The sequence below is a fragment of the Cariama cristata genome, unplaced genomic scaffold (genome assembly GCF_000690535.1).
Source record: "Cariama cristata isolate BGI_N322 unplaced genomic scaffold, ASM69053v1 scaffold13255, whole genome shotgun sequence".
In the NCBI taxonomy this organism is placed as follows: Eukaryota; Metazoa; Chordata; class Aves; order Cariamiformes; family Cariamidae; genus Cariama; species Cariama cristata.
Genome location: NW_009615858.1, coordinates 37,274 through 58,273, shown reverse-complemented (window position 1 = coordinate 58,273; position 21,000 = coordinate 37,274). Strand labels below are relative to the sequence as shown.

The 21,000-nt window shown below is 43.3% G+C and overlaps 1 protein-coding gene across 1 annotated transcript; it reads left to right on the top strand.

The window, feature by feature from the left end:
* Positions 1-320: 320 nt before the first annotated feature.
* DCX (doublecortin) lies at positions 321-13,348 on the top strand (the record flags this gene model as incomplete). The annotated part of the gene is made up of 3 exons (XM_009699977.1): positions 321-490; positions 2,040-2,430; positions 13,008-13,348. Coding segments are annotated over exons 2-3 (705 nt in total), but the record flags the coding sequence as incomplete, so codon positions are not given.
* Positions 13,349-21,000: the final 7,652 nt, after the last annotated feature.

Here is a 21,000-nt window from a genome sequence, read left to right as displayed (position 1 = left end):
CTTTTTTCTTGGTCCCTTTCTTAATGCACAGGAGTCTTGTGGCAGCATTGCAGCACACTAGGACTGTAGCCATGACCTCCCTGTACTGGTAATCCTATAATATCAGTGCATCAGTCCAATTATGCCTTTTTTTTGGTGGGGCCAGATGCTTCCTCGGAGAAGCTAGAGCCAAGGGGAAATTTGCATCCTTCAGAACATCACCCCAAAGCTTGCCCCTTTAAACTTTTTGTTTACCCATCTGTTAACATATCCAGAACTGGAATGAACACGCCCTTTTTTTCTCAAATACAGAGAGGACTATAAGCAGATGACTGATGAGGGTAAAAACCACTGAGGCAAAGTTACTGTGAAGCGATGGAACAAGGCACTAGGACCTAGGAGGCGTCTCATCCACCCTGGCAGGAATTTCTTGCTTGGAGCTCAGACAACAAAGGCAGAGTGAGCCTGGTTTTCTTTCTTTCAGCATCTCCACCCTGCACGCTGAAAACCGGTGAGTAGAGCTTTTTTGAGTGACTTGCATGCAGAAAAGTAACAGATGTCAGATAGAAAGGAGGAATCTTTTTCTTAGTACCTTACAGCATCTGCAGTTCATTTTAAAATCAAAACCCTCTGTATCCTCTGATTCATTCCCGAAGTTGCTTGGATGTTTCATTGTTCAGTGCATGACACCAGACTGAATCTACCCCAACTCACGTCGTGGGGAAAATGTTCCCAACTTGGGGTTTCTGTGCAGATCGCCTGCATTGTCATCTTTGGCTTTATTGCAGACTGGGGACAATGATTTTTCTTGCACAGGTCACGTTGACATTGTAAAATACAGGGAAGGAGCTTCGTTCTAGCAAATGTAAGGGGTGGGGAAGAGATAGCAACAGCTTTTCCTGGATTTATACCTGACTGCCAAGTGCTGCTGTAAATCCCCTTTCTGCCCTGTGTTAACATGCAAGCAACATACGTGAATTGCATGTTCCTGGTTGTGCTGGGGGAGTGGAAGGGTCTTTCTGTTGCAGGGTTGGGGGTTCCTCCTCCTTTTGTGTTGGGGTTTGATGCAGGAGACAGGTTGTTCTTGAGCGTAAACTAGAGACTGTGCAGAAATTCCTTGCTTGCTGGGTGTCAGCTCCAGTCTCAGCTTTTCTGTGCTAGTCGCTTGCGCCGGGAGCCCCCCGTGCTCAGAACAATGAAAGGTGAGGAGCAGGGGCGGCGTGTCCCTTGGGCAGGGGCACCTCCAGCAATTAAATCCCTTAAGGCTGGAAGGGGGATGGAAATAGCCCCTTTATTTTCTCCTCCTCATTAAACGGCAGCAGAAATGCAATTCAGAGGAGACTTAGGCTGAAAAGAGCTTACCAAAGCCTCGTTTCAATGACAGATTTTTCTTTCCAGTCATTTCTTCTTAGAGATGTAGGCTGGTCCTGGGAATTGATTGATGGGCTAGGAGGGGGCTGCGGATAGGGGGAAGGGTGGGCTGGATCTCATTGCTAACCCTTATTGAACAGGCTGTCACAAAGAAACTGCTTATTCCCCTGTGACCATTCTTTCATAAATGCCAGTTTATTCTAATGTTAAACATTCAGATGCTCTGGTTCCTTCCGCGATTCGACAGATTGAAGGGCTGACTTACTGGGATCTCCTTGTTTTCTGTTGCCAAAGGAAACCTCACAGGGCTCAGCGGTTTAATTCATTGCCAACTGGTGTTTGGACGAGTTTTTGGGGGCTGAGTTGTGATTGCCATGTATCCCTTTGGCCCCAAGTCCCGATTTACTGCACTTTGAAAACTCCCAGGTGCAGGAGCAGACAGCTCCCTAGAAATGTGTTCCCTGCCCCCCGCAGTTGGATCCCTTTCAAAATGCGAGGACCCCTCCTACCCTCAGTCCCCAGAATCGATACAAATCTGGGTCAGGGGGGCGGGGGTGCTTCCCAAATGCATCTGTCCTGCTCCAGACACAGATCTTGCATTAATGTCGGTTTTGTCTCTGGATTGCGGCTCAGCTTGGCTCTAACCTGTCCCTTTGCACTCCTTCTCTCCCCGTCTCCTTCCTGCTCAGCTTCAGATCTTTAGGGTTCACCAAACTATGGAACTTGATTTTGGACACTTTGACGAAAGAGATAAGGCGTCCAGAAACATGCGAGGCTCACGTATGAACGGGTTGCCCAGTCCCACTCACAGTGCTCACTGTAGCTTCTACAGAACCAGGACCTTACAGGCACTGAGTAACGAGAAGAAAGCCAAGAAGGTGCGTTTCTATCGCAACGGGGACCGCTACTTCAAGGGGATTGTATATGCCGTGTCCTCTGACCGCTTCCGAAGTTTTGATGCTCTCCTGGCTGACCTCACCCGGTCCCTGTCCGACAACATTAATCTGCCTCAGGGAGTCCGCTACATTTACACCATCGATGGGTCGCGGAAGATTGGGAGCATGGATGAGCTGGAGGAAGGTAATTAGCATCACTGTCTGGCGCAGTGAGGAGGCGGGGTGGGAAGGGGGCTGCACCACTTGGGTCTGCTGTTAAGGTCACATTTCCTCGAGTACCCGGGGATGCTTCTGCCCCTCTGCTGAGCCTGCCCATTCGCCTTCCCCTCTGGAGAGGTGCGGGAGAGGGTGGCAGTGCAGGGGCTGACACCCCTGGGGTGTCCCCCAGCATGCTCGCTTGGGTGCAGGTGTGGAGCCAGAGGGATGTACCTTACTCTTGGCTAGACATGGCTGCATCCCTCACTCGGGAGGGACTGTCTGAGGGCATCTCCACATCTGTCTGGGCTGGAGGGGGTCCCAGATTGGTGCTGGTGTGGCTGAGGAGTGATGGGGGTTTCCCACTGGGGTGGATGGGTGTGAGTGGAAAAGCAAGGGGTGCTGGGGGATTCATGTAGTGCATGTGTAATGGGGGTGGGAAGGATTTATGCACTCGGTGTATGGGGGTGTTTTGAAGGGTTTGTGTATAATGTGTGTGTAAAGGGGTGTGGTCAGGGCTGTGCAGGGACTTGAGTGTGTGTGGAGTGGGGTATTGGGAGTGGACGCAGTGTGTGTATGGCGGATGTGGGGAAGGCAGGGTGTTAGGGGTTTTACAGTGTTTGGGGAGTGTGTGGAGGGGTGTGTTGGGAGTTGACGCAGTGTGTTTAGAGGGGGCAGTTAATGAACAAGGTGTGTGTGTGGAGAAGGATGTTTTGGGTGGGTTGTACTTGGTGAAATTTGGGGTGTTATATATATATGCATGTGTGGAGGAAGATGTAAAGAGGGTTAAGAGCAGAGGAGATGTTGGGATTCCTTGAGGGTGTTCATGCACAGGGTGTCTGTTGGCATTTGTGCTCGGGGGTGTGTGGAGGTGTGTTGGGCTGTGTGTGTGTAAGGGGGAGTGCTGGGGGGTGGTTCTTGCACAGTGATGTGTGTCGAGAGGGCATTGGGAGTTCATGTGCTGCGTCTAAATACGATTCATGCAGGGTCTGTGTGGACGGGAGGTGTATCGAGATGTTCAGACGAGGTGTGTGTGTAAGTGGGTGTATTTAGGGAGTGTTACTGCAGGGACTGTGTGTGGTGGGGTGGGTTGCTGTGGTGGGTCTGTGGGGGAGTGTGGGAAAGCATCCCCTGCGTGGCAGGTCTGGGTGTATCCCTGTATCTAGAGAGGGTGTTGGTGTGCCTGTTCCTCTGAGTGTCCCTTGGACTGTGGGATGAAGGATGGGTCAAAAATCAATCCTTCTGTCTGGAGGGGGTGACCTGGGGGCAGGCTTGCTCAGCTGCTGGCCTCGTCTGTGCCTGGGGGGCTTCCTCTGCAGCAGTGGGCTGCCACCATGGGTGCTGCCTTTCTCGGGGAGCGCCAGGAGAATCCCCGGGATGAAATTGCTGTATGGCCAGTCCTGCCTTCTTGCCCACGGCATGGCTGTGGGCAAGCTCTGCTGGCGGCACAGCTGAAGTGGGGTGCACAGCAGACACCCACAGCCACCCTGCTTTTCACTTCCCTGAGCAATTCAGATATTCTGTTCTTTGTTTGGACCTGGAATATCCTGATGACTCTGTTCCAAGAGAGGAGTTGCTCTTCCCTGTTCCTTGATGTTTTCCTCCAAGGAGATGACCTGGCTGATTTGGTAACTACAGAAAATCCATAAGGCTTTTGCCTTTAATAAAAGACAATGGATGTGAGTGTGTGAGCCACTGAACTGCAGAGGCAGCCTCAGCAATGAGTCATTGTGTGACCTTGACTAAAACATGTCTCCCTAAAATCCTTTATCTGTCAAGTGGGGTACTCATTTCCCCAAAATACTTTGTGGGGACAAGCACACAGAATAAATATTGGTTTCCATAGGGGAGTTTTAGTGGGAAGAAACTGCTGCCTTTTTGAGAGATGATGCAGTCCTAGTGGAGTTATTCTCAGCCCAGTTACAGCTGTCAAATGGAGGTGTGGCCTCCCTTAATTTTAGAGATTCTGCCATGTTTCATTCTGATCTCTTAATATGGCCACAACCTTTCTCTAATGGCAGCTCTCAGTCCTGCTTGTCCTAGGTTTTATGTAAATCTTCAGGAATAACTCCACAGGAGAAAATGCAGTTCTTTATTCTCTTTTTATACTCTTCCTCCTTTTACAGTCTTCCTGCTTTGTGTCAGTGAAGTTAAGAAACCTTTAGTTGTTATACCTGCTTTACACTGGGTTTGGCTGCAGGTAAGAAGGTACCTAGTTCTTGCTTATATTTTTTTTACTGGTTAAACTACAGGCAGGAGATGCTGGCATTTAGGTTCTGGCTTTGTTCTGCCAAAATGGTATCTGGAAACAGCACTGAAGAAGTGGCACTAAAACAAAAATAGGATTGTCTGTGTCCTGAGCAGAGCATCAGCTAGGAAAATACAGTCTGAGAAGAGTGAAAACAAAGGAACCCAGTGTTTGAAAATGCAAAAGTAGATCTGCATGCAGTTTAATGATAACAATATTCCCATATTTCTAGGGATGACCTATACATCTGTTGTACAAAAGCAGTCTGGGAAAGACATTGCTTTTGATTTATAATAGCATAGTTGTAACCAACCTTGTGGTAAACTGTGCTATTAGCTTGGGTGTTTGTATAACTCTCTACTAGGTACACGCATGGAAAAACAGAACTTCAGAGTAATTGCGCTGTGACATACAATAACAGTACATACACAAACAGTATAAGTTTGCCATATAAATCAGCTTTCTGATTGGAGACTGAGGGTAACCAAACTAGTTCTAGTTGCTATAATGTGACTAATTTATTACTGTAATTTCCAATAAACAAGTAGAACCTAGGAAAAGAAGTTGTCAGAGAGGGTCATCTCAGTAGTTTGATTGTAAAAGCTGATGAATTACTGATAATATTTCATATCATGTTTTAAGTACTTGGTTACTTTTGCATGATTTAAATGTGTTTATGTGGTGCTGTCTGAATGTACTTCTGGAGGGTAGAGAATGATATTGCATTATACCAATATCCTTGAGATAGACATTTCAGGTGAACAAGAAACACGGTGTGCTGCTAATTAAATGGGACTTGGAAATAACCCTTTTGGTCTCCAGACCCAGGCTTGGTAGTCTTTTCTTCCCTGGCATTCAGGGTTGTTCTCATAAGGTTTTGGATGGATGTTTTACTTCCCAGTCTGTCCAAGGTAGAACAGGTGAAGTCTGTCTTACTCTTTGATCATATGCCTCCTAGCTGCCGGTTGGGATGTGCCTCTTGGTTCTTTCCTGTTCTGAACCCTAATGCCTCACATTTTGGAAGCCTGCCAGAACTCTGTCACGTAAGTGCTTTTTGCTGCCTGCTGAGTTCTTCCTCACCTGTCACTGGCTGCTTTTTCCATACTGCCTCCTGTACCAGAGAGCTGTCTAAGTCCATGTCTCCCAATGACCTTCTCTCAAAATCCACCTGTCTGATAATTTTTTTTCCTCTTTCACTCATAATGGCCATCTTCCATCACTGTAGTCATTGTCTTAATCTTGCCTCCCTATTTTCAACACTCAGTTTTAATGTATTTGTAAATAATGCACATGCTGCCATTCATTAGGACTGTATTCCTCCTTAATCTCTGTGTTGGTTTAATGCAGTACAGCATCCTATTACTGCACTGTTACAGCTGATCTTGACTAGAGGTAAATTGCTGACAGCATCTCCCACTTGCATACTCTCTTGGCTGAGTCAGGAGTGGATATTGGGCCCAAGTGCTACTGTCTATCATGGTTGTTTTAGTCAATAAGTGAATTTTTTGGAAAAGAGCACCAGGTGATATTTACTCCCTTTCATACTATAATTGGTTCTAGTGCCCAAGGCTTTAGGAAGTCAATATATGAAGCCGCCTTTATAGATTATTGGTGAGCCACTGTTGTAACAGTTAATTCTGTGCCTTGTGCTGTGAGAGAAAACTTGAATATGAAAGATACTAAAAAGAAAAATCATTTGTCATCTTTTCCAGCCTTGCTCAAGCTGAGAGTAGAGCAGCTCACATTGTTATCCAAGTTTCTACTAAAATCTAGTTGCCTTTGACATCTGGACAAGGTGGCTTGTTCCTTAGTTCATTTTGAGCCTCTGTTCTTGTAGACCCATTGTGATGAGATGGCAAATTCTCCCTGCCTCAGTTCTGATTGCTCTTTTTCTTTGAATGGAGGGCTGGATAGAGCTGGAGACTTCAGCAGGAAACATGACTTAAGAAGTTCTGTTCTTGGCCACATGTTCCAAACTCAGGTTGCAACCTGCTATCCCCATTGTCCCACAAATGACCTCTTTGTGGGACAAAATTTTTTTTTTAGTCCAGTCCATAATTTTGCTGCTGTCCCATGTGGCCTCGATAGCAGTTTCTTGACATAACGAAAGGGACAGCGATGTACAACTTGAGAGTGAGGGAAAGGCACAAGGCAGATTTCTGGCTGCTGAAGCCACTGCAGCTCCCCGTTAACCTCAGTACTGGTGGAGACTGGTTTGTTTCCTCTGGAGGGAGGGACTAACACTTCCCCAGAAGCCAAATTCCCCACTTGTAAAGATCAGATATTTGTCACAGTGTATTTACAGGTACTGACCAAATGGAGTATCCTACTGTGTGCGGCACTATTTAAATATGTAAGAAGAGAGAGCTCCTGCCCAGGGGGATTATGGTCTGAACATGTCAAGGTGGAAGATGGTGTTATTAGTGATGAGGAACTGAGATGCAGAAAAGCAATCTGACTTGTTTGTCCAAAGTCTGTAGACGAGACAAAGATGGAGGTCAGAGCTCTGAGTTTTCTTGTTCGAGTGCTTTTGTTTCCTTCCTGAGCCTTTTTCAGGGTCTGACCAGTGGTTTGGAGGTGCTTGCATCTTTCAGGCTTTTTATTATAAGTGAACTTTGGACCTGCTCCTAGTCAGTGGCTGATTTCATGTGAATTAAGTGTCCTTTGCTGTCTATGGTCAGGGTCAGAAATACATGTGGAAATAAACCCATCGAATACAAATACAGCATGGATTAAACATGGTCAGTAAAGGCAGAAATGCAGACATAGATTAAAACTAGAACTTGAGAGACTCAACATTTAGTTGAAGCTGTAGAGCTCTTCCTTTCTGAGCTCCTGATACGCTCAGGCTGTTAGGCAGGGCACAGCCTCCCTTGCGTTGTGGTCAGAGGGCCCATCCGAGGGTGGATTTGTGCCCTTGTCCTGTGCTTAGCTACTTGTCTGAAATTTGTTCTTGCCTCAGATTAAACACTAGAAAAAGCTGAATAGGATTTCTGTTTTGCTTGCTGGGGTTTCATTGCAAATGTTCTTGGGCTGTGTGAGATATTCCAGGAAGTGTTTCCAAGCTTTTTGTATCCTGTCATGCCCTGGGGAGTCTTTTCCAAAATCTTGTCCAGGAGTGTTTAAAGTAATCATAGGAAGGGCTCCACCCTGGAGCTCTACAGAGCCTGGTGTGTGCTGGGACTGAGGGGTTTATAGGAAGTATGTTGAAATCTCCACCCAATGTGCGCGTGTTCCAGTTTGCCTGGAAAACTGAAAATCATGTAGTCCCATACTGAAGTCTTGGTAACCCGTGGCATTGTTTTCTAAGGCTGTTGTACCGACAGCTTTGGCTAATTACATCCTGTATAACAACTTTTTTATTTGCTTGCTTATCCTGCCTGTCACACTAGAACTGATGTGGTCCCATAAATTCTTTATGGGCATCGTGTGGTTTTGAAGGTGATTTCTAATCACGCATTTCCTTTCACTTTTTTCAACAGAACAAGAGGTGCTTCTCTCTCATGGGAGAGCTGCCTGTGGAAGATTCAAAGGAAGGAAGCTCTTGTAGAGTTTATTTTGCCATGGTGGAGTGGGTCTTGAGGCAGAGGAAGATTCTTTTAAATGCATAAAGTAGCAGGGAGTTCATGCATTTAAAACTAAAGGCCTACTTTAACACTGTATGTAATGAACTCTGCAAGGTGTTTAGTCCACTTAATTCCTATTGAAGTAACAGTAAATCCCATGAAACATGAAAGCTGGGCACGGTAGCACAATCTCAACTTTGCGACAGCAGAGCTAACAAACAAAATAATTGACTGGAGCCCACAGAGACTGTTTTTGGAATAACTGTTAGCAGTTACACTTTTCAAAATGGCCTCAATCCAGCCTTCTCAATTTTTCTCGCAAGACTTCTGTCTGCAGTTCATTATACTTGAAAACTTGCTGGTGCATGCTGAGAAAGGAAAACTTTTTCTGAAAGCGCAGCCTGTCATTTTTAGTATTGTCACAAGGAGCTGCTGTAAGAGGGTTGAAGGATTAGCGTTCATCTTGAGCTTAGAGTTTCTCTAAGAAACCTTCTCTAAGGCAAACCTTATCTTTGCTGAGATCATCCCTTCTTTAGGAGCTGAATAATCGCCTTGTGCTTCTGCCAAATTGGTAGTACAGTGATGTGTAATGCACTTGTAGCCAGAGTAACTCAGTGTGATACAAGCCATGGCTTCAAATGGCAAATACGCTGATCGTGACTTAAGCTCAAAGGTCTACAGTGAGTCCATCCATTGCTAAGGGCAGGATAGCAGGAATAAATAAATGCCTTGCCTGCTTTGATGGCACAATAGAGATTGTGACACCTCTGGAGCACGCTGGCATGGTGACAAGTGCGCATCATCCTTCAGGGCTTTGGCTTCGCAGTGCGGAAAGGGCAGCTTGTACTGACCTGGCACTGTGCTAAAATGCTGTCCTTAGCGCGATTGGTGTCATGCCCATAGTGTGGTGTTCAGCAGCAGATTGGACCTTGTCAGGATGATGCTTCTCACTCTTACAAAATCTTCCCACCCCTAGTACATGAGTGTGTCTTGTTGGGGCTCCTATTGGGTTTTGTTTGGAAGTAATGATGTGGCTGTTTATTATACCTTCTCATGGCTTATAGTTGGATTTCTGCATGTGTACACAGCTGCTTGCTGTCTAAAGACATGTTCCTGAAAATATTTGTGCACAGATTTTTATGCTTAGGGCTGGGGAGCAATATACTACTTGGGAGTTGTTTCTTTTGCTTTTGAAAAAAACCCTCATATCCACTTCCTCCCCCTTCCTTCTGTTATGCTATGTACATCTTCTGCAACCATGCTGTGTCTGCCAGTTATATTTGACCAGCACAGTTGTACACCTTGACTTCTCCTTGTAGGCTTAGCATAGATAGATGTAGCAGAGAAACCAAGAAACCACTCCTCTTTCTATGGTGCCACTATTCCCCATAAGATTTCTCCCTTTTGTGATCTGCTGGCCATAGTACGCATGTTCAAAGCTGAAAAGTTCACAGGTCTTCAACCCATGCTTGCCCAATCCTGATACCACATCATAGTAAGGTTTGGGTAAAACTCAGCTGTGGGAAGTGAAATAGCATGTGTTCCTGGCTGGCAAATGGTAAAAGGAATGCACCTCACTGAGGAACCTGAATAATAATTTTGCTATATTATTTGAGGGCCATAAACTGAGTTTGGGAAGACTTCTGTTGAAATTATTTTTAAATTAACTTTTAAAGCTTCAGGTTACATCTTTAGGTCAGCGAAGAAGGAAAGAAAAGCTCTTCTTCCCTGGAGCTATACTGCTATAACTGCAGAAGTGATGCTGAGAAGAGCTGCTATTCTGAAGTGTCACTCCAAGCAAATTTCTGTCCAGTTTTAGAATTCAATAAAATATTTGCTGGGGTTTGGGTTAAATGAAACAAAGTGAGAAAGGGCAGATTACATTTTCCACTTGTGACTCTGAGCATAATTTGAAAGGCCAGTATGTATATACACACAACTACCTAATACCACATTTGTGGAAATAAATCCTAGGAGAAGAGTATTGCCTTCAGTGTACGCTGTTGTAAATACACTAGGCAGCTATGGTGTTCAGTGAAGAATTTCAAATGATTCAGCCAGAACTAAGTAATGGTATGCTACCAAACAGATCACAGATCTCTTCTGCTTACTTTAAAACATGGAACTTATTAATGCAAAATATGCTCCAACACCTCACATGTTTGTAGAACATGGCACAAATACATACTTTCTTTCATTATGGCATCTTCTATCCCAAAGTATTATGTAACTGTAGATGAAAGTCAAGCCTTGCAACACTTCAGTGGCAGATATTGCTACTTGTGTTTTTCAGGTAGGGAAGTAGAGGTGCAGGTGAGCTTCCACAGGGAGGCCTGGGGCAGAGGTGAGAATAGTATTGCAATCACTTGTTCCTAGTAATGTATTTAAAGATAGAAATCCCTTTTCTCAAAGGAGAATGCTACAGTTCTGTTGAGGATGCTTATAAAGGCTCTGCTGCCCAGGGATTACAGGCTTGGGAGGGCTCAGGTTCTTAGGAGGGCTAATTCCCTGTGAGCATTTCAAACTCCCTGTGCTGCACTTTACACTCAGTTGTGAAACTGGAGAGAAGCATGGGCCTCCTCTGCTCCAGGTGTTGCTTGGCTGAAGCAGATGAATAAACCACAACTTATCACTTATTAATCAGAAAGATTTAAAGTATTTAATGCTCCTGGAAAACAATCTCTCCAATGGGAATTCTTTATAATGCATGGTACTCTGTGGGGTATCTTTATGCTTCTGTTGAGTCAGATTCAAGAAACGTAAGAAATTCAGGAGCTTCAGCTACAGGTACTACACGGTCAGTTTATTGAGGGGTTTTGCTGATGGCATACATGCCTCAAATATAGATTTTTATTGTTTGTTCAAACCAACAGAACCTCATGGTGGGGTTACTGTGTTAATTTGGGGTACAGTAGTTGATAAAATGCCCAGCTGGCAGTGTTCATCATGAACCTTGTTATTTCTCTTCTCCCTTCTGTATTTCTGTTCCATCTTCAGAAGGGAAAACAGAATATCTGCTTTCTGTTGATAAATAATTTTGGTCACTTTATGCAGCTGGGAAGATGGAGAAAAGCTGCAAGTGGTGATGTAAGCACCACGAGTACGCATCACTTTGTGGCAAACTGGGTACAAAGTTGGGGTTAAAAAAAGTTAGCATCCTGCATATTTTCTATGACTGCTTGTGACATCAAACACTTAGCAGTAATAAGGACATAAATACTACACAGACCATTGTTTTAAGCCTATTAAAGCCTTCTGTTTATTGTGTGTCTGTTAGTGGTGTTACCATGTGTTCAGTGAAGGGATCATCTCAGTGCCTCCGTCAAAAATGCAATTTAGTCAGCAGAAAGATGACTATATGAACACTGTACTGGATACATTACATGCCTGGACCATAAAATTCTGTGGAAATCAGTGGGCTGTTTGGAAATCCACGTTTGCACCTTTGCCAACTGGATGTCAAATTGTGCCCTAGAGATCCTGTAATGGAAACCCAGACTCCCACGTCAGGTAGGCTTTTCAAAGATGTCCAGGTCCTGGAGTTTGCAGTAGGGAACAGATAAGGAAATGCAGCCAGTCTGTTTATAGGACGAAGGATGTTTTTTTTCTTGTTCAAAATAGTTGCATCCTATATCTTGATTTGAAACCTATTGTAGCATTTTAAGAACTTCATTCTGTAAGATCAGCCCAACTGAAAGACACTCCATAAGAACCTACAGGTACCCATGTTGTGCCTTCAGTTCCAATTAAAATTGTATCTAATGGTGAGACAAAAGCTTCTTCCTTTAGCAATGACTGACTTCTTTTTTTTCAGTGTGTCCTCAAGTGCTTAGCAGCCTGAGTCATTTCAGACTAGACAGCTACATTCCATTAGGGATACTGTTTTACAGTCTCATTCTAGTAATAACTCTTCTGGCATCCGTCAGATTTGTAGGCCCAAAAGAAGATCTTACAAATCCTTTAAGGTGCTCTTAAAACCTTAGACAGGATCCTGTAAATTACAGATAAAGCTTGAAACTAATTTTGGATGGTATGGGGAAGGGCTTTTTTGTGAATTACTAACAAGACTGTGTAACCCTTCTCTATCATGTCTAAACTTGGATTTAATACATTTTTGGTTGGTACAAGCCATATAAAACCAAGCAGTGGTATTTGATGTAGTGTTTTATCTCAGTTGCCACGAAGTCTGCCCTCTAATAAACCACTGACAATATAACGAAACATATTTGTTATGCCTGCTAGATTTATCAAAGCTGCTTTTGGTAGAGACTATTCAGTACCAGATTTTCATTATTTTTCAGGCATGATGCAAAAGGTATTTTGGATGAATGTTGATATCCTCTTGGCAGAGGGATGACAGACTGAAGTAGCAGCTAGGTTTATAAAGATGGAGAGGAAGCTGGCAAATGTACATAAATAATGTAGATGATTAAATGAATTTGGTGTTTAGGAGCTTCTAGACAGCTTAGTTGCATCTTCAGATACCTCAATACCTTCATAATTCTCAACCTTTTTTTAACCCCTGATTCATGTGACTGGCTGGTAGTATGTATTTGCTGATGCAAACTATGCCTGACTTGTTTACTTTGGGGAAATACAAGCATAAATATAAAATTAAAATAAGACAAAATGTTTTAATAACAAGCTGTCATGGAAATACATGGTTAATGGGGGGAAAAGTATAGTGTCTGTTTTCCAGCAGTCTTCTGGTAATAACTGTAGAATTAGAGTGATGTTCGTTTCTTTCAAAAGGGGAGAGTTACGTCTGCTCATCTGACAACTTCTTCAAGAAGGTGGAATATACCAAGAATGTCAATCCCAACTGGTCTGTCAATGTGAAGACATCTGCTAACCAGAAAGCACCTCAGTCTCTGGCCAGCAGCAACAGCGCCCAGGCAAAGGAGAACAAAGATTTTGTGCGTCCCAAGCTGGTAACCATCATCCGCAGTGGGGTGAAGCCCCGGAAGGCGGTCCGTGTGCTCTTGAACAAGAAGACTGCCCATTCATTTGAGCAAGTTCTCACTGATATCACTGAAGCTATAAAACTGGAGACGGGAGTGGTCAAAAAGCTGTATACCTTGGATGGGAAACAGGTAGGAGACTTTACAGATGTTACGTATTTTCTTTCTCTTATCTTGAGGCTTTGCTGACTCAGAACAATTTTTGAAACCTAAAATTAACGTGAGATGATCACTACCATCTGTTCTTTTAGAAGTCAGACTTCTCATGCCAGTGGTTAAGTTACTAAATTTTCACTGATATTAATATCAAGTAAAGAATGTAGCCAACCGTCTGAGTGAAACAGATGCTCCGTCCTGCACGCCAGCGTGCAGTGCATGTCTTCTGAACTAGCTAAATAAATTACATGGGGAGTTCGGCTCACAGCCACCAGTGGATTTGGCTCTGAAGTAATTTCAGGAACTCTCAAGCTTTGGATTCACTAAGTGAAAATGTGTTCCTTGACGTTCTTTGCCCTCAGATAAAGGCTTGCTAAGATAAAGTAATTGATCCAAGCATACTCGTCTGGCTAGCTTAGTAATTAGCAGGAAAAGCATGGAACTGCATTGCATTTTCTTGACTAAATGCATGAAGAGATAACATGCAGAAAGGGAGTGGGGTCAAAAATATTTAGTGGGTCATCGTAATGTGCTTCATGTCTACATTTTCCTGGAACTGAAGGAAACATCTGTCTCTTGTTAGCAGCTATACAACAATAAGCTATTTCATATTGCTGTATCTATGAAAACCCTTAAAGGAATGTGGAGGATAACTTTGGGGACTGGGAAGAGCTAGATTTTTCAAGGACAATTCTGAGCTTGATTTAACAGTTCTGCATCTTCTGTAACTGATGGATGATCTTATTTTTGTAACTGGTTTTCTTGCTCCGGGTTCTGGAGTGAGGCAACACAGCTCTTGTGAGGGGGTTGGCTATTCTAAGGATTGATGCTACTGCATTAAATTAACTGTCTTTCCTATCTCTGGAGAAAATTATTAAAATACTGGCTTTTGAAATATTATGCTAACTTTAGACAATGCATCCAACTAATGTGCAGACTTTACATATGAAAATGTTTATCCTTCCAACCCCAAATATAGGCTCATGAAGTGTCCTGCACAGTCCAGGTGCAGTGGCTGGGAGCTGAAAGTAGCATGTCCCTCTAACCTGTCTGATATTCTTGCTTTGCCCCAATCTTTGTACCCTGCACATTAGTTAGTGGCTGCTTTTAGCTTCAAATATACAAAAATCTCATCTGTCTGTCAAAGCTACTTGTCTCAACCCAGCATTTTTTCTTCATAAGATGTATAGTTTATACACGAGTGGGTGACTTTCCAGCTAGACTGTCCATAGATACTATAGCATGCTGTAAATAAGCAGTGATACAGGGAGTGATGTACTGGAAACCTTGGAAGTGGCTGGGGGAAGAGGAAGGAGAGAGTCAAATGATCTATCCTCACTGAGGAAATCGTACATGGGCACAGGACCATGTTTTGAATCATGGCGGCTTTACAAAGGGTTCGATAGATGGATCTGTCCTGAAAGCAGTTGCCTACTCATGCTGACACAGAGTGCTGTTGCTCTCATAGCTGTGAATGAGGCTCTTAATCTGAACCTGTAAATTGCCTCAGTTCTTTAAGAACAGCCAGCATTTTGGAGATGAGCTGTTGCTTTGGATGGTGTGCAGAAATAGGGATGCCCCATGGGCTTCCGTCAAACTATTCTCCACCTTTTAGCTAGTTACAGTAGTTAAGTGGTCTTTCCCCCTCCACCACTGACTGGAGAGCAAGATGGAATCAGCCCATAAACTGAAATGAGTTTGTGGCCTGGTGACTGGACCGGCCTGTGAAATGGTGTTAATTCCGAAGTGGGGATGTGGGAAATGCTGCTTGCTCTCAAGTTACAGATTGCCTAGAGTAGTGCTGCTGTGGGGTAGGCTGTGGTCCGTTGTTGGAGTGGCTGCCTTGCGTGGGGCTACAGCTAAGCAAGGGGCACAAAGATCTATGTAATTCAGTAATTCCTACTGCAAACTGTTGTCCATAGCAGACATAGCACCATACATTCCTCCTCTTGAATCAAAAAATAAAAGGCAACCTTGTTTTCCTCATGTCAGGCTCTGATAGCTGTACAGTGACTGGTGCCTTAATTCAGCACTATTTTGATTGAGGCAACCTGACAACTTCACCATCAGTTTTTGTTGCAGAAACGTGATTTCTGTAAAGTCCGAGTAAAGGTATCACATTTAACTTGTTCTGCTGGCTTTATAATTCACCATTTTATGAAATGTGGTATTTCATTGTGTTACACACATCACTGGGAGTTTCAGTGTATGCAAATGTACACACGCAGTATTGCAGTTGTTGAAAAGAGTGAGATTTTATGATTTGACAATAATAGAATGTTTGATATTTGTTTGTGGCATCAATTACTGTTGAAGCTTCCTGAAAAGCAAACTTGATTCACCACGGCTTTGTTTTTATTGGAAGGTTTCCTTCAATGTTTGTTTTGTTTAATTTTATTTGAAATTTTCCACCTATGTGGGTTCTTAGTGTGGAAGCTAGGGCTAGAAGCTTCTGCTGTTGGTGCAGTGTTTGCTGTTAGGGTTTCCATGACATACTGCTCCATAAAATCTGACCTTCTGATGTGATACTAGAGGTTTTTGCAGGTCTCTTTCTGACATTAGAAAGAGAAACTTGAATGCCTAATTCTGACAAACAGTACATTATTTTCAGGAGAAAATATTCATGCGAAAACACAAGCTACTCAAAGCTGAAATACTGACAAGAGTCCTGACAGTCTGTCTCTTTGAGTGGCATCAGAGGCACATTACTTCCTCTGTTGTGAAATGATAAAATTTACAAAGGGAACGTACAAAGGAAAATCATCCTTCCTCAGTCCATGAGCTGTAACTTAATGAGGGGAGATGATTATTTTATTTATAGGCATTTCCATGGTGCTCATCAGTAGAGTAATCAAGATGCTTTAGAACTACAGACAGTAGTGGCAATGATAGAGTGATGTGTAAGTAATTACATTTCTATGCACTGCAGACCTGCTGCTTGTGGAGGAAGAAAGCAGTTAATTGAGAGCTGGATGGGGTGTGTTTGAATAAAGGTAACGCTCAGAACAACAGTGACGTTAGGGTTTTTTAAGGAAATTTTGTTTATTTTTATGTCTCAGGTTGTCTGTAGAAACATGGCCCTTTTGAAACTCCTAAATTATCATCTCGTGTTTAAGTAGTTTATTTAACTTGGTCTTGCACATATTTCTAATGTCTTGTGCCTTGTCTGTCTATACTCAAACTCCTTCCCTTCTTAGAGCATATCATCACCTCTTGATGGACACTCTAGAACTCAAAAGGGCTTTCAAATTGTTGACCAAAAATCAGTCATGACAGAGAAACACAATAGAGATTTAATTTTCGACCTTTCATGGCCATATAGGAAATGGTATAGGTTAAAGAATTCAGTGCATTAAACAAATACTACAATGGATCAAATTCAGCACTTGGTTTCATGACTACAACTGCTGCTGTGTTGAGATGTGTAACATATATAATTCAAATATACATATGCAGGACCTAATTTGGTCTGATCTGTGGATCACGTTAAAAACCAGTTGTTTTGGTAGATTCTTTCTCTTTTTTTAAACTCTTAGTTATATCCAGTGCCCCAAATAAGTCTGGATTCCTGGGAACACTGGCTACTTTATAAACACATGATGACAGTTTCTGCCTCATGTCATTAATAAACCAAATTAGAAAACAGAATTTGAGACTATGGATGAAGTTGCATTCAGATATTTTGAATGCAATAGTCTGAACTAGACTTTGCAAATGTTGTATAGATTTACTGTCCTGTTTGTGCTTCAGCTTCTTTCTCACCATAGTGTACAGTAAGTAGGTGTTTTTCTGGAAAAGAGGAGGCTATTTCATCACTGACAGCCCAGTGCCCATCTTCTGCTTTCTGTGCATTGCTTTGCAAGTGGTGTGTGTCTGCATTCATTTGCTTTTAAGAAGTGACCTGTAAAATCTAATGTCTTCTGTACTTACTGAACTTCTCTTTTTCCTGTGCTGTCTTGTATTCCAAAGTCTGTGAGTTGTTCAGCAAGTATGTGAAGAGATGCAGTAACAAAAATCAGTCCATTTTTTTTTTGTGTGATTGGCTGAGTGGATGATACTCTGGAGTGATGAGAAATTCATCAGGCGTGTTCAGTTGTACTTTAGCAGTAAGATATTTTCTGTGGTATGGAATGCCTTCTGCTTTTTCTCCAGCTGACTATTGCCAGGTCTTAATTTACTAAATGCCCCATTCTGTGACCCATCAAGTAGCATCATCAAATAAGCAGAATAAGGTGCTGTTCAGAGGGGGGAGAGCTTGTATCCTTCAATTCCACATAAATGTAGATATTCTGGTCTAGGAGGGAACTGAATGTGGTTTTAGCCATAATAACATACAATGATCTATTCTGGACTTTGAAATCTTCAAGCAGAGGGAGAAGTCACACATGTGCTATTCATTCACTTTTACCTAGCCCAGACAAAGTGCTTCCTTCTGTTCCATCTGAGTGTTGGCTGTCTCATCAGATGAAATTACATACATTTTCATATGTTAGGGCATTTGTGACTCTGGTCCCAAAAGAGTTTCTAGTCTTAATAAAATGGTCCCCTCTAGCAGTCTTTGCTTTGATAAGGATTTCATGTGGCAGGTGATGAGTGAAGTTCATCTTTCTGTTTGCCAAGCTGATGCAAATGCCTAGGAGGCCAGCCCACCTCTCCTGTCCGGAGAGAAATTTGCTGTTTCATTTTGTATTACTTGCACTGAGGAAAGGCAGCAGCTGCAGAGGGAGAAGCAGGATGACTAAGCTCACAACAGATTAAAGGTTGGGACTTTGGGATCAAAGCCAACGAAGTAGTTGATAAAGCAGCTCCTAGTACTGCACTACTAGTGAAAAGCTACCTTAGATGCATCCATACAAGTTGCACTGGAGAAACCAACCAACCTTTGGAGCTGCTGCACTGATTTTAAGCTGGTATTTGGAAACAAACTAGTAAAAATTTCTTTGCTCAAGTGTCAATGCTAGCAGTGGACCAAACTCCGCCAGGATAGTGTAGCTCTATTGATTATATTGATGAAATTATATCAATGTGACATAGAACAAGATTTGTACCAAAATACATAAATGCCTCCAATGGCTGTAATCTGTAATTGATGCTCAAGAACAAGATGAATACCTTCATGACGTACCTGGTAACATCTGCGTTACTGAAAGATCAGAGGGAAAATAATCCCTCTAGAGCCCCGGAGATAGTAAACTTACACCCTGAGGCATGAGGTTCAAGGTTACAAAGCAAGCAAATTGGTTTGCGTTATTACACATGTCGAGGGGTAGGATGTCAGAAACTCCTCGTCCTTCTGAGAGTAGGTAATTGATTGCCCTTTTGGATACTGAAAAATGGCATTGAAGTAACCCCAAACAAAGCAGTTTCATGCACTCAGGTAAAGCTGGGCTGTAGCCCGAAAGCAAATGGGAGGGAAGAGCAGGAGATGGCTGCAAGTGTGTTTTGTATCCTGCCTCCTGCAAAAGGCTCTGCAGCAGCCAGTGCTAATAGGGGAGAGGCAAGTCCCATCTTCCCTCCCTGCTGCATAAAGCTGTAACAATAAAACTGTATCTGGTTTGCGTCTTCTTCTCAGTCCTTTCTTCTCAGTGCTTCTTGTTAACTGCTGAGATTTGGCAGGCCTTGCATAAATCTCCCATTTTGATATCAAGAGGACAGGTCTGCATTGCAAGCACTAGCAGAGGAATTGTGCAGGCAGGATCTTTGCCCATAGCTGCCTCCCCCCCGATAGATTGCTCGGGGTGAGGACTGACTCCCGGCTTCACTCATTGCTTTTGCAGACTGCTCTGACTTCAGGGTGTTTGCATGAGATTATTCCTCTCTAACAACCATGTGTCATGCAAGGAAGGTTAGCAATAATGTATGGGCTGAAGAACTTCTGAACCCAAGTCACTTAGACCACCAGACAACACAGCCTAGTTCTCTATCTTTAGGGAGCTCTTAGTCTAAGCTGGAAATTCAGCACTGCCTGATTCATGCAATGACTAGACACTAACACAGACAAAACCAATTAGTCTGCAGGTATCCCTTAAGGATTTTATCATTCGCTAGAATGAATAAGCCAAGCTTCCATGAATGTGTATCTAAGTACTTAGGATAAAACATTCAGAAGACTTTCTGAGATGTTATTCAGAAACCTTATGCTTATTAATTTCTGTTTACTTAAGTCTGTGGTCTACAGAATCTGGATGAAAAGGGGCCTACCTGGAACACTGAATTCTAATTCCTCTACTTATTAAAGCAGAAGCAGTCTGATCTCAGCAGCTAAAGTCTTGATTAAATCTGTTCTCTTGTGGGCGTTGAGACTGACCTGGCTGCCGTCAGTGCGGGCTCCAGTCAGCTTCCCAAAGGGGAGGCAGCCGAGGAGACCATCATCTTGCAAACTTTGGTGGATGTTTTGCCATTGCTTTGCCTCAGGTTCTGGAGGACGTGTCCTGCTCCTGCCTGCCACTCGGCAGGGCTTTGGTGCTGTGTATTCTTTGGCATTTTGCTGTTACGCAAATACTGGCTAAAGCTGTGGTGAAGCTGTTGTCCTCTTATGGCAGTGAGGCTCCAAGTCCAGAAGCAGACTCCAGAGTTGCACTGCTGCTTGCTGAAAACTGTTGATTTTTCTAGAAGCAGCAGCCTTGCTTATTCTTTGGCATTTTGCTGTTACGCAAATACTGGCTAAAGCTGTGGTGAAGCTGTTGTCCTCTTATGGCAGTGAGGCTCCAAGTCCAGAAGCAGACTCCAGAGTTGCACTGCTGCTTGCTGAAAAATGTTGATTTTCTAGAAGCAGAAGCCTTGCTAGTAGACATGTACTGACCAAGATCCATGTGAACAACTGCTACTTGTGTCACAGATGGCAGGCTGTCAAAATTATTGAAAGATGCAGTCAGATCTGACCTGGTGGCCTAGAAATGTGTGACCCCTATTAGTGAATCCTGGTGCTATTCACACCCCAAAAGAGACGTATGCTGAAAATTCAGTCCTCGCTTGCATCTTTATTTTGGCAGTTCTTTCTGTCATACAGAGTGACATGTTCCCTTTTCACTCTGAATCCCAGGAGAGAAGAGGATTATTCACTGTAGTGCCAGAGGGTTTATCTAGGAATAAATGAGCTGAAAATGAGCAAGGGAAATTAGGCTGAATATCAGGAGCTGAGACAGGCCAAGAAAGCCTTGTGGTTTTTTTCCATTGCGAGTTTGTATTGTCACATGAAACTAAGTTTCTGGTTCCTTTTTGGTACTCAAGCAGAAATCCCACCACTGCGCATGGGAGTCCCTCCTGCTCGGAGGAAGCAGGTTACACTGAATGTATTCTAAGCAAGCATTACCTCAATGTGTAGACTCTAGTAAACATCTTTATTTCTTTTGATCACGTAGAATAATCAAATATGTGTATGTTCCCTGTTTGTAATGGGGAAATGTCTTGCCTGTTCTGGTGTGCCAAGGTCCATAGTCTTACGCTGTGAGTGGCATCATGTATAGTATGTTTGCTCACATCTCCCTACCCGCAGTAGGTCACAGAGCATGTGAATACTCCCCTGAGGTCACCCAGCACAAGACGCCTTGAGAATCTGATGGCAGTTGGTGCCATATTCTACATCTTCCTGCAAATTCCCCCTCTTCTTCTTGTCTGCCTGAAACCAC